The sequence below is a fragment of the Oryzias melastigma genome, linkage group LG11 (genome assembly GCF_002922805.2).
Source record: "Oryzias melastigma strain HK-1 linkage group LG11, ASM292280v2, whole genome shotgun sequence".
NCBI lineage: Eukaryota > Metazoa > Chordata > Actinopteri > Beloniformes > Adrianichthyidae > Oryzias > Oryzias melastigma.
The window spans coordinates 26,661,338-26,674,999 of NC_050522.1; the positions used below are offsets into that span (position 1 = coordinate 26,661,338).

General features: G+C 41.3%; 1 protein-coding gene across 1 annotated transcript in view; it reads right to left on the reverse strand.

Annotated features, from left to right (window-relative positions):
- Positions 1–11,623: 11,623 nt before the first annotated feature.
- cks1b (CDC28 protein kinase regulatory subunit 1B) overlaps positions 11,624–13,662 on the reverse strand; it is a 3,872-nt gene continuing 1,833 nt past the window's right edge. Inside the window, exon 4 of the mRNA XM_024298494.1 lies at positions 11,624–13,577. Within this exon, the coding sequence (XP_024154262.1) occupies positions 13,528–13,577 (50 nt within the window). The 3' untranslated portion in view covers positions 11,624–13,527. The remainder of the gene's footprint in view (positions 13,578–13,662) is intronic.

Consider the following 13,662-nt stretch of genomic DNA (forward strand, 5'->3'; position numbering starts at 1 on the left):
TTACTTTTTTGAAGTGAGATGCCCAACACTGGTTATTATTGTGCTAAAAATGTAGATTTTTTTTATTATTGTTATCATTAAGGATGTCCCCATCCGATCGTGTGGTTGATGACTCGATCCGTATTAGATCTTGTTCCCTGATCAGGATCAGATATTTCATTTATTATTATTATGATGAGCGCTTTATATTCCAGATAAATACTCCACTAGAGTGTTGTGTCGTGAACAGATAACAACATGTTGTTGTTCCTATCAACAGGTTTGAATTAAAACTCAATACAAATTAGTTTAGTCGGCTCCCAGAAGTCAGAGTTTCTGGAGAACGTCTGGTGCTCTGGTTCTGTTCTCTAGTCTCATTCCCTCTTTGGGTTTTCATGTAGTCCCCCATGCTTCTGTTTGGTGCAGTGTGATTCATGTGTTGTCCCTCTTTCCCACTCCGCTCCAGAATCCAGTGGGATCGTCTGTTTTCCTGTTTTTGGTTGTGGACATAGGCAACCTAGGCGGCTGCCTAGATCGCCATCTGGTGGAGGGGGTCCCAAATCAACTTGATTATATATTAAACTTTTTTCTACATTTTTTAAAATTATTATTAAACCGTTTGATGCAGCACTCAATTCATGCAGAAAACATTTAAAAGGTCATAAGAAACTCTCCATAGTGAACATCCGCCTGTACAGGAGGACCGCTCGTCTCTGATGTCCACGTCTGACCTGTTGGTTCAAGAAGAATTTGGAGAAACTGGACGGACCCACTTGGCCCACATTCTGAGCCTCTTATAAATCACATGGACCCTCAGCGCCGGCTGAGCTGGACTCTGGATGACAGACGGTCCGGAGTCTCTCGGTCATGCAGTGGCTGATGGGAGTTTTTGTTGTGGAGATGCTGGCTCCTCCTTTATTCAATATCTGCCCCCTGGAGCAGAACTAATCCCCCTAAACTCCCAGGACCCCCCCCCCCCATGCTCTGTCATTCCTAGAGTGGCACTACCCCCCCCCCCATCTCTCCTGTCCTCCCCTTCGTTTCTTTATGATCTGTCTCTAGCAGACCAGAACTAATCTCCTCCTCTCTGCGTCTCCTCTCTCCTCCTCTGACACCGAACTGCTCCTCCCTCAGGTCGTAAAGCGGCTCTGTTAAGTTCTGTCGACAGCTCAGCTTTCAGAGTAAATGTGAGGTGAAAGCTGCTGCCGTGTCGGCTCTGCTCCTCCTGAAAACATCAAACTGTCCGAGAGCCCAACAGGAAGAGGAAGATGTTCCCACTAATCGTCTTCACCTTTCAGACCGCGGCGGCGCCGAGGGAACGATACCGGGCTTTCCCCGCCGTCTCTGGACGTCTCATTCCTTCATGAACGCTGACATGAACGCGGCCAGACGGCAAATCTCACAAACAAGGCGAGTTTGCAGCTCAGTAATTCAGCTGAATGTCTGCAGAGGACTGAAGGAGCTGTCACAGAGCACCGGCCTCAGCCAATGAGAAGACTCCAATTAACCAATTATCTCTAGAGAGAGAGACTGGTTCAGTCGCTGAGAAGCACTGACCCGACGGCGCCGACCATCCTTCACAACAAGACCCGGAAAGACAGCAGGACGGAAATGTCCGAGACGGAACCAGAACAGAACCAAAACCAGAACTGAACTAGAACAGAACCAGAACAGAACCAAAACCAGAACTGAACTAGAACAGAACCAAAACTGGTCTAGAACTGAACCGGAACGAAAACAGAACTGAACCAGAACAGAACCAGAACCAGAACAGAACCAGAACAGAACCAGAACCAGAACAGAACCAGAACCAGAACAGAACCAGAACAGAACCAGAACAGAACCCGAACGGAGCGGTCTCTGTCTGCTGGACTCAGGACTGATGTTGTTTCATACATGAACTTTCATAACTTTCTGTTGTATCTGATGTTTCTACTGTCAGAATGGAGCAGAGCTTTGTGTCCACGCGAGATTGTCTTCTCTTTTTCTTTGTCCTTTGATGTTGTTTTGTGTTTTTTGTAGTGTTTTGTGTTTGGACCCCCTTGAAGATGAGATGTTGCATCTCAAGGGCCATTCCATTAATAAACAAATGAAATGAAGATGAAGATTTGATGAGCCGTACCTCTGCAGTGAACGCAGACTGCTGGTTTCTGGCTGGTTTCTGCTCATTTTCTCCATTAACACTTTCAGCTCGTCTGCTGTCAGAACGCCTCCCACCAAACCGCCACACCCTGCTGCGATTTTCCATTTCTGGTTAATCAAGCGGAGTTACTAATGGAGTTTGGTTTTCACTCACATTCACGGGTTAGAGAGGAAATCTCCATTTATCAACCCAACCAGGTTTTTCTGCTTCAGGACGTTCTTTCTCTTCTTCAGGAAACAAGATGAAGGTTTATTCATCAAAACCCAAAACTGCATTTGTTTCCCAAAACCGGGTCTGTGTCTATTTTAAGTGTCAAAGTCAAGGCCCGGGGGCCGGATCTGGCCCTCCAGGTAATTCTATCGGCCCTTCAGATCATTTTATTTTATTGTTATTAATGACCCGATGTTATCTTATTTTTTTATGGAGAGTAAAATATTGAAAGTTATTTAAGGTTAAAGTTATTTATTCTGGAATAACATTCCTGCCTTTTTATTGTTCATAATTATGTTAAAAAGTTACAGTTTTGAAGTTTCTGCAGCTTTTTGGACTATTTTGGCATTTACTAAGATTTTTTAGGCGTTTTTTGAGTTTAGCTAATATTTTAGCTACATGCTAGCTGTTTTGGCTAACCTGAGTCTTTTTGTCATCTTAGTGTTTTAGGCTAATTTAGCATTTAGCTAATGTTTTAGCTGGCTAACGTCTTCAGCATTTTCAGCTATTAGCTTCAACGTTTTCGGCAACCTAATTCAGCTTCCAGCATTATCAACACTCACTTAATTCAACACTCTAGCATTATCCCAGGTAATGTTATATATCCAGTTCATAATTATGATAAAAAGTTATGTTTTAAAAGTTTTAAAAATGCGGTTTTAGAGTGTTTAATTAATGTTTTGTCCCCTTGTGTGATTGAGTTTGACACTCCTGCTTTATGTTTAATCAAGTTTGTCTTAAATGATTCTCTACAGATGAAACAGTAAAAGAATGTATGCAGTCATTTGATCACGTTTTAGATGGTAAAAACTTTCCACAAATGCATTCTGAAAAGTTTGTCATTAGAGTGACTTTGATACATAAAATCAAACTGTGATCATTGTTTGATAAACCCAACGATCCTTATGAAGACGTTTTTAAGTTTTATTTGTTGTTTTCTTCACCTTTCAAGTTGACTTTTAATAAAATTTGACTTTTAATCTCCAAACTGACACAAAAACAACAATTAAAAACAACAAAAAAGTTTAAAACAGTTACAAGTCCCACTCAGATCATCCTCTGATCTGAAGTGTATTGGCAGGAGTATCGCGATATGATGTGTATCGCGATATCCGGCTCACAATACGATATTCACCGCGATACATCCCAGGACTCAACCAGAACAATTTTCACCTGTTTTAAAGAGTATGACTTAGAAAAAAAACTCTACCTGAATATTAATTCATTGTAAAAGAACAAAAAGGTTTAATTCATTGTATTTAATGATCACAACGTTCAGCCTCTGTCTCTCATAGATGCTGCTGTTACTCAAGCAAATTCTTTTATTTTGGTAAATTCAGAAATATTGGTTTTTAGAGGGAACATTTTTTAAGTTTCTATAAAATACTTTTTAAGAAGTTTAAGAAAAGAAAAAAGTTCAAAAAAACAAAAAGACGCTGAAGACGCACATAAATAATGAATTAAATATTGTCAGCATTTTTAATCGATAGTATCACCAAATGAAGTATCGTGATGTATCGCTGAAACTATTTTGTCGTTTTTTCAGAACAAATTCAAAAACTCTGTGTTGTTTTCTAAGACATAGTTCCTGCAGAGTGGCAGAAGTTCACTGGAAATTCACCTCTGAGTTGTGGGCGGAGCCTCCTCACTTGTGTGCAGGTTTACTGAGCAGCTTCCAGGTGTGTTTGGATGTGAGTGAAGGCTGAGAAACTGCAGAAATGATGGAGATTTTCTCATAAATGCTCTTAGAGTTTGATGACTAAAGTTTTCATCTGGAATCTCCTGCAGCCGTCACTGTTTTCAGTCCAGTGTTTGAGGGAAGCTGGAGGAGCGGGAGTCCTGTGGCTCCTCCTCCAGATGATCAGACGGATCTCCCTCCACTCCTCATTAGTCGGCGTGTTTCCATCACAAGTGAAGGATGGAGGACTGCTCACATATGACCATCCATCATCCAACAAGGTCCTTCAGCCACAACAACAGTAAATAAGACGACTGTGACTCTGCCGGTTCAGTCCATAAACAGCCGGCTCCAGTTTGACACCATGTTTATCCTGAAGGATCCTCCGGGGGCCATAAGTCAGTCGCTGCTCCGTAATCCACGATGATAAATCTGCTGTTCCGGCGGTGAAGTCTTTAACCATTTCCATTGATTACTGTCATCTAGAGAGGTGACCATCGGATGGAGAGGCTACTTTGGACCCGGCACGCCGGTCAATAGTGCCGTCTTCAGGTCCGGACGGTTTCATCAGGTCTGGACGGTATCATCAGGTCCGGATGGCTTCATCAGGTCCGGATGGCTTCATCAGGTCCGGATGGCTTCATCAGGTCCGGATGGCTTCATCAGGTCTGGACGGTTTCATCAGGTCTGGACGGTATCATCAGGTCCGGATGGTTTCATCAGGTCCGGATGGCTTCATGAGGTCCGGATGGCTTCATCAGGTCCGGATGGCTTCATCAGGTCCGGAAGGCTTCATCAGGTCCGGATGGTTTCATCAGGTCCGGATGGTTTCATGAGGTCCGGATGGCTTCATCAGATCCGGACGGTTTCATCAGGTCCGGACGGCATCATCCATGTGGAAGTCCTCCAGCCGGATCCATACACTCAGGAATGTCCCAACCTGCCGTCAACAGGTGGTGTTTAACGAGCCTCGTTTGTACCCGTGCAGCTGATTGGATAGATTTGTTCTAAATCACACGTGTCGAAGTCAAGGCCCGGGGGCCGGATCCGGTCCTCCAGATCATTTTATGTTATTGTTATTAATGACCCGATGTTATCTTGATCTCATTTCTAACTTATTTATTTTGACTAAATATGTTTTTATGGAGAGTAAAATATTGAAAGTTATTTAAGGTTTAAGTTGATTTATTCTGGAATAATATTCCTGACTTTTATTATTCAGAATTATGTTAAAAAGTTAGATTGAACAGATTGAACGTTTTAAAAATAGTCATTCTGCTAACTTTTTTGACTATTTTGGTATTTACCAAAATTTTTAGGTTATTTTGGAGTTTAGCTAATATTTCAGCTACATGCTAGCTGTTTTGGCTAATTTAGGCTTTTTTCAGTTTTTTTAACTATTTTTTCAGTTACATGAGGTACATACTAGCTATTTTGGCTAATCTAAGTTTTTATTTTAGGCTAATTTGACGTTTAGCTAATATTTTAGCTAAACGTCAAATTAACGTTTTTGACTTGAATTTCATTGTACAAGTGCAATGACAAAATAAAGACTATTCTAATCTATTCTATTCTATTCTATTCTATTCTAGCTGGCTACGATTTTCAGCATCTTCAGCTGTCAAATCCATCTTCCATCATTCACACTATCATTATCACAGGTAATGCTGTATATCTAGTTCATAATACGTTAAAAAGTTAGTTTTAAAAATGTAGTTTAGAGTGTTTAATACATCCTGTTCGTCCCGTGCCCTCAGGGGTGTTTTAGATTTTGGCTCCTGTATGTTTGACTCTCCTGCTTCACACTCCAGTATTACGGCTGTTAAAGAGCCTGAAGGATCCGTCCTCTTGGAGAATCAAGATGAAGTGCTTATTGGATGAGAACATTGATTTATGACCCACTCTCTTCACATGAATGTGGGTCTTTAAGGTGGAATTCATTTGTTCCCTTTCAAACAGTACCTGCATGGAGCAGGAACCGGGTGGCCCGGAACCGCCGCGGCGTTCCGTTAGAGTGCATCGCTCTGAGGACAGGAGGCGTGACCCCGCTGCTCTTATCGACGTCGTTACTGATTTTTCTGTTGTAAGACTCGCTTCGCCGCCGACAGGCCCAACCGGCCGGACCCTCGCTGCCAATGTCATTACACTCTCCAATAGCCGGATTGGTGGCGGGGCTCCTGGACAAACTCGGCACTATTCCAGCGAGCGCCGCCAGCGAGGGTCAATCAATTCCAGCTGCTGCTCCCTCAACCCAACATCTCCACGGCTCAGATGTGCTGGAATCGCTCGGTGGTCCGGATCGATGCCGGACCAGCTGACTCCATTAGACGACCTCTTTAAAGACTGGAGGTTGACTTAGTGCTTCAGATCCTGGAGGTTAAGCTGCACTTAAGGGAATCACTGAAGAACCAGCAGCTCCTTGGAAGGAAATACAAGACAGAAGAAAAGGATTTTACCTCTGAAGGTCAACAAATGGATGCTGTGATGGACGGAAGGATCATGGAGGATAAACCCCGCCTCCACAGAGATACAGCTGAGATAGGCTCCAGCAACCCTGTAACCTTAAGAGGGAGGACGGACGGTTGGATGGATGGATGATGGATGGATGGATGGATGGATGATGGATAGATGATGGATGGATGGATGGATGATGGATAGATGATGGATGGATGGATGGATGATGGATGGATGGATGGATGATGGATGGATGATGGATGGATGATGGATGGATGATAGATGGATGGATGATGGATGGATGGATGATGGATGGATGATGGATGGAACCAGTAGAACCAGACTGAGACAGAACCACCATCCTCTGAGTGAGTTCTGGCTGAACCAGGAAGAGACAAAAAAAAGAAACGTTGAACATCTGCGACAAGGAAAAGAGAGGAAGTGAGATGTTTTTGCAGGATGAGACTTCAGGTTTTCGTGTCAGAACCGGTCCGGTCCGGTCCAACATAGAAGTTCAGCTCAGCCCCATCACTACGTTACACTAAACCCTTCTTCATTTTCTCTGTGAAGCCAGTCAGCACCTCGTCTCCTCCTGGTTCTGACCCAAACGCGTTCTGCAGACCCGAAGATCTACAGAACGCCTGCAGCTCTGCTGGATGTTCTGCAGCCTCAGCAGAACCGCATGTTTACAACTTCCGGTGACATTTGTGTGATGTTGCTGCACAGACAGTAATGACTGTAAATGCCAGATTACACGCCAGGAGGCGGAGTCTGTGCAGAGCTTCCAATTAGATTTCAAGAGATGCTTTTTTAAAGGACTAAGTCTAAAACATGAGGAGGTTCACTCTTGTGTGAACTGAGTACCGTTTGAAATAGACATGAATAAAGTGGTGCTGATTATCTTTAGTCGTAAACAAGTGAGAAATCATCACATTTTACAGAAATTCTTCCTTTTGTGTCCTTTAGACATGAAAACAGTAAAGGATGAGTTTCTATGAGGGTGAACTACATCTGTGGATGTGAATATGATAAAAAATATGCTGCAGCGTTCATCTGATGGTATTTCATTGTTTTTTAAGCCCCGCCCCTTTGTGCTTTACCTGGTTTAGTTAACCGACTCTCCTTCACTGATCCAGTTCACAAAGACGGTCAGAGGATCAGTAAAACTCCACAAGCGTTTCCAAATGTTGCTTCTCTTTGTCCTCATTCAGAATTTAAAAACAGAAATCTGATTTTTGTGTTTTAATCAGAGCATTAATCTTGTTTTGATCGTTTGTCTGGATAAAGGGATCAAACACGTGTCTGTTGTGTTTGTTCCTCTGATTTTGGACCTTCAGGCGTCTTTGGAGATGATTTCATTTCTCTGATGAATATCAGTCTGAGGAAAATCGCTAAACGAGCTAAACGAGCGTCTCTGCTTTCCAGGATTCATTCATTAAACTTGTTGCTTTGCTGCAAATTAGCCTGAAGAATTATTTAGCTGAACGATTGTGCTCCGCATACTTTGAAAGATTAGGACAATGAATTATTTATGCTGATGTAAAATTCAGTTTGAGGATAAGAAATCATCTCGATAAACTGAGGGAGCGTTTTTACTGTCACCCCCCCCCCCGAGAACATCTCCCCACCGGAGCGTCTGCATCGTTCTCTCCACATCGTTCTCTCCACATCCCATTCCACCTTAAATTATTCATAGACAAGAGAAACAATAACGGGTGTTTTTTTGTTTTATTTATTTAACAAAAATGCAACAATGTTGACAGACGTTACTTTAAAATAACCATGAACAGTTTTTATCCAACTGCAGTAAATATCTTACATTTTGCTCAAAGTCTCTAAAGGGCCCATACCATGAAAAACCAACTTTTGAGCTGTTAAGTGCATCATACTGTTCATTCATCTCCATAAACCTCAAAGCCGGATTTTGTTTGGTTCATACATTTCTGAACAATCCTCTAAAAATCTTCAATCTGAGCACCAGCCCCTCCCATACCCACGAAAACGAGCGGGTCCTCATTGTGATGTCACAAAGTGAGAACCGCCCCTTTCAGGAAGTCTGCACTGCGAGCTCCGCCTCCTGGCTACCACACACTTCCTCCACAAACACGAGACGCTGGTCTCTAATAAACGACGACCCAAAAGTTCAGATGTTTGGTTTGTGCCGAGGACGGCTCTAGAATGAGATTGAGTCGTCTTACTTCCAAATATCAAATGAGTTCACAAAAATGACTCGTATTCCATAAATAATTTGTTCTTTAGTGTTCCAAAGGTAATTTCAATCAAATATGTGGACATAGTTCACTCTGAAAGGCTGAAGGAAAGCATCGATCAGGGGTGTCCAAAGTCCTCGACGGCCTCGAGGGCCTCAAGGGCCCGCCTCCTGCTGGTTTTCCAGAGATCCTGTCTTTTCTGCTGCTGATTACCTGGATCAGGTGTGTTTGGCCAATAAGGACCCACATCCTAAACATCATTAGCTTCAAACTAACTAAAAATGACACATATAGCATTAGCTGTGTTAATGCTAGTGTGAATGCTGGAAGCATGCCAGAAGATGCCAGTGACGATAGCTGAAAACGCTGAAGTTGATAGTAAAGTCAAATTAGCCTAAAAAACTCCAAAATAGCTTTAAAACAAAAAAGAATAAATTTGCCAAAATAGCTAGCATATAGCTGAAACATTAGCTATTCACTTTGAATTGTCTCTGTACATGAAATGTGCTCTACAAATAACCTTACCTAATCTCCAATATTCGATTACGTACACTAGCCAAAACAGCTAGCATGTCGCTGAAATATTAGCTAAACTCCAAAATAACTTAAAAACAGGCAAAAAAAATCCTAAATTAGTTCAAATAGGTATCACACAGCTGAAATATTAGCTAAATTCCAAATTAGCCTAAAAAAACGTAATAAATGCTAAAATAGTTCATAAGCTAACAGAATGATATTATAACTTTCAACTTTACTACACTCTGACTTCATATAATATAATGTAACGATTAGTCGACTATTATCGTCGATTAGTCGACTAATCGTGGCGGCCCTCATCTGGATCCAGAAACCGTCTTCTCCTCATGACAATGAAAACTCTGAGCTGCTGATTAGAATTCCACGTGCGCCTCTACACATGTGCCACGCTGATCAAATATTAATGCGGAAAATGAAATGAGGCGAGAAACAAAAACACAATCAGGGTTGTGTGTTTTTCACCAAAATGTGTGAAACTCTGAGAAACAAAAGCAGCAAATCATGAATGTGAGGAAGATTTACGTCTAATGACGACGAGTCGGCACTAATTATGACTTTAATAGAAGAAGAGAGATTCCAGTTTAAGCTTCATTCAAGCATATTTGTCTAGAGCATCTCGTTTACATGTGACAGACTGTAACAATCAGCTTCTGTCTTTAAAAATCTGCAGTGACATCAGTTCCGATTTGCTGGAAAAGGCTTTCAGGAAAAGGTCATCAGCCTGATGAATTCTGAGCACCTTCCGATTGCCCACAGGAGGCAGTTTTCTGCTCATCCGGACGCTTTTCTTCGCCTCCAGCATCTCCCGCCGCACATCTTCACCATGAAATTGCTGACCATCACAGCCGGTGATTACCGCGCCAACATTTGGCAGAAATTGCCAGAAAACTCCCAGTGATTCACAAATCATTATTACCCCAAATTGCCTAGGACTTGCAGAGTGCAGTTACTACCCACAGTGCTCGGCTGTCGATGCCCCCACTGTCTGTCTGCATGCATCTGGAGCACAACCCCCCCCATTTAGAATAGATGCTCCTGCTTGTGCTAGCTGGTAAAACCTCAAAAGGAAATGATCAGTCAGTCAGGCAAAATAAAACCATTTTGGGCCAATTCTGAATTAAGATAGTATTTTAGCCCAAAGAACCTCAGTAGAGCCAAATTAGCTAAACAAGCTAACACATGGCTATTACGCTAGCATCTCACCAACGTGGTAACTTGTTGGCTCATTTTGGTGTCTATTCAGCTTTTTTGTCTCATTCTGAATTAAGCTAGTATTTTAGCCATGTGTTAGCTTTGTAAGCTAATTTAGCATCTCATGAGGTTTTAGGGCTATAATGGAGTTAAGCTAGTACTTTAGCCACATTATAACATTTTTAGCTAATTTGGCATCTATTGAGCTTTTTTGGCTAATCCTTAATTAAGCTAGTATTTCAGTAACATGCTAGCTTTTTTTTGGCTATTTTTTCATCGACTGAGGTTTTTTGATCTTCAGTTAAGCTAATATTTATGATAATTTGGCATCTACTGAGGTTTAAGAGGCCAGTTTTGAGTTTCGCTAGTATTTCAGCAACATGGCCGCTCTTTTGGCTAGTTTGGTGTCCACTGAGGTTTTTATAATTAATTGTGAGTTAAGGTGGTATTTCAGCAACCTGCTAGCTTTTTAGGCTAGTTTGGAAATTATTACCCAAATTAGCTCAATAATTGGAGGTTTTCGGGTTAAGTTCTGTGGGGAGTCTGCTTTTTCCTGACTGTTTTTGAAATGTACCTCCTACAATGTTTTAGCCAGACACACCATGCAATAATTAAAATGTAGTGGAGGGATTGGTCTACTCCAGTATTATTTTTCTTCTAGGTATGTCAGTTTTTGAATTACAGCCGTTTGAAATTAGGCAATTTTGACCCCTTCCCTGATGCTAACAGTGGTGTTAGAGTGGATGATATAATTTAAGAGAGAGGATCGTTTTTTTTTGTTGTTTTTTTACAAAATAACATTTTTAGGGAAGTATTTTCCGTTTTAGTGAAAATATGCACTGAAGGCTGTTTAATGGTCTTTGGTCTGCCTGTCCTACACTGCCCCCTACAGCTGGAGTGGAGAACTGCTGTCTGGGCTGCAGCTTTTAGGAGTTTTAAATGTCTAATTCTTAAACACAATCTTGAACTTTTCAAGTAGATTCCTCAATTCCAGAATCTACTGGAATTATCCTGTGAACGGTTGAAGAGTTACAGTGTTTAAATCTAGTTTGTTGTTTTGGTAGGAAAGTCAACACAAATATTCTGATATTGTTCTACCTTTTTTCCTTTATTTCAACATTCATTCTGCTCAAACATTCAAAATAAAATCCACAAACAGAAAATTCAGACCAAACTTCTTATGTTTCCAAAAACAAACCAAACTCAGAAATGACCTTTAAAGACTTTGTAAAGTTACAGGTTTATTTCAAACAGCAGACTTCCATCTGATCCTGGTTCAGGTTCAAGACTGAACCGCATGGACCTAAAACTCCTGATTCTCTGATCAACAGTAGAAATAAAGTCTGGAGGAAACCTGAAGAGGTTCTAGAAGAACACAGGTAAATGCACCTGGGGCTATTCAAACCAGTCACATTCAGACAACAGTTTATATATTCTGATGGAAGTGGAGGCACATGTGGATTAAATGTATCTTTAAACTACAAATATGTTTGTTTTGTTCACATTGAAAAACAAAACGGCTTCAGTTTTCTTTGTTTTAAGACATAAAGACATTTTCTTCACCATTTTATTTTAATCTCTGCATGTTAAAGTTCAGCAGTTAAACCACTGAATTTAAAGGTTACATTTAAAGAACAATTACTAAATTTAGTGTTAATATAAAGCTCTAAAACTTAAAACGAGGTAAATTTCAAAGCAAATTTGCTAGTGTGGTTTCAAACCAGTTTACCGTGAAAACTATAGAAGCAGCTTCAGTTCAGAGTTTGTGAAACATTTGACGAGAAAATGTAAATTAAAGGAAAACGTCTGGATAAAGAGCAGCTGCTTACACACAAAGGATTTTTTTAATCCTTCGAGATAAAACTAGAGATTTCCTCCAAAAGTGGAATGTAAAAAACTACAAATAGGTGGTTTGGAACAGAAAAAGTCTCCTCCCCCAATACAGATAAAAGCAGTTATTTGCACCAAAACAGATTAGAAAAGAATCGATTTCTTCTTCACAAATAAATCAGAAGATGCTGACCGGCTCCAAGCAGAATCTCTGAAAACTTGAAGTTTAAAATGAAACAGAGAAATCACGTTTTAGTCAAAAAACAAAAATCTTTATCAATGAGATTGTAATTTGAATTGGGCCGGCTGCAGTTAAAGAGCAGCTTCAAAGGGCTAGTAAAGCTGAAACCAACCAATGGTTCATTCATTTTAACATGCAGATGTGTTTGGCCCTGTGGGGGAGCGTCCGGCCTGGAAGGTGGAGAGTTCAAATCCAGGCTGAGTCATTCCAAAGACTGTTTGACCCTCAGCATTAAGGGGTTAAACCACCAAGTGGTTTCCCCGAGCGCGGCTGTGTCTGCAGCTCGCCCCTCCCACAGGGGAGGAGTCAAATCAAACTTTAACACACCCATCTGCACAACAGCTGACGTGACTTCAATAAAGATGTGCGTTCTGTTCCACAAAGACCGGGCCAACAGTTTAGACGACGTGTGGCCAAGAAATGTAAAATCCAGATTCCAAACAAATCAGATTTAAAGTTTACATTTATTTAAGGAAAGAGCAACATTTCATAAATACCAAGCTGGTCGATCAGCAACTGAAGAGATTCATTACAGGAAGCTGAAACTAAAGTTTTCATGGAATCCAAACTAGCTTTGAACTTGTTGCAGATGTTTGAGGCGGACATGACAATACACTTTCGTTTTTCTCTCTTTTTTAAAATATAAATCAAGCAGCAACATGTCGCTTCAAACCGCAAGTTTCCAAAATCAAAACTATATTTAGGATCAAGTCTGATAGAATCTCCCAAACAAACAAATCCACTCTAAAGTTTCACGCGAGTGATGAAGCAATGAATCGTTTGGCCTGAAAACCAGCAGGTTCAGCGAGCGGGTCACAAATAAGAGCTGAAAGCTTCAAGCAGTCGTCTGATGCTGTTTACATGCAAATGTCTCATCTAAAGGAGGGGCTCTTTTTGTTTTTTCCTTCTTCTCATCTTGATTCGGGGTTTCACTTCCACTGTTCGTAAAGGCAAAAGTTCATCTCCTGGTCCAACTTGAAGTTACTGACCACGACAGCCCGGTGATCCGACGGCAAACTGTAGTGACCTCACTGAAGGACCCGGAAAACATCCTTTATGATTTTTGGTTTGGCAGAGGACGCCGGAACAGCAGGATGTGCGGCTCTGGAGGGGAAGAGCGACAGGAAGAGGTCAGCGGAAACGCAAAGAGTCGAGTGATCAAATAAAATCATTCCACTGAACGAACAGG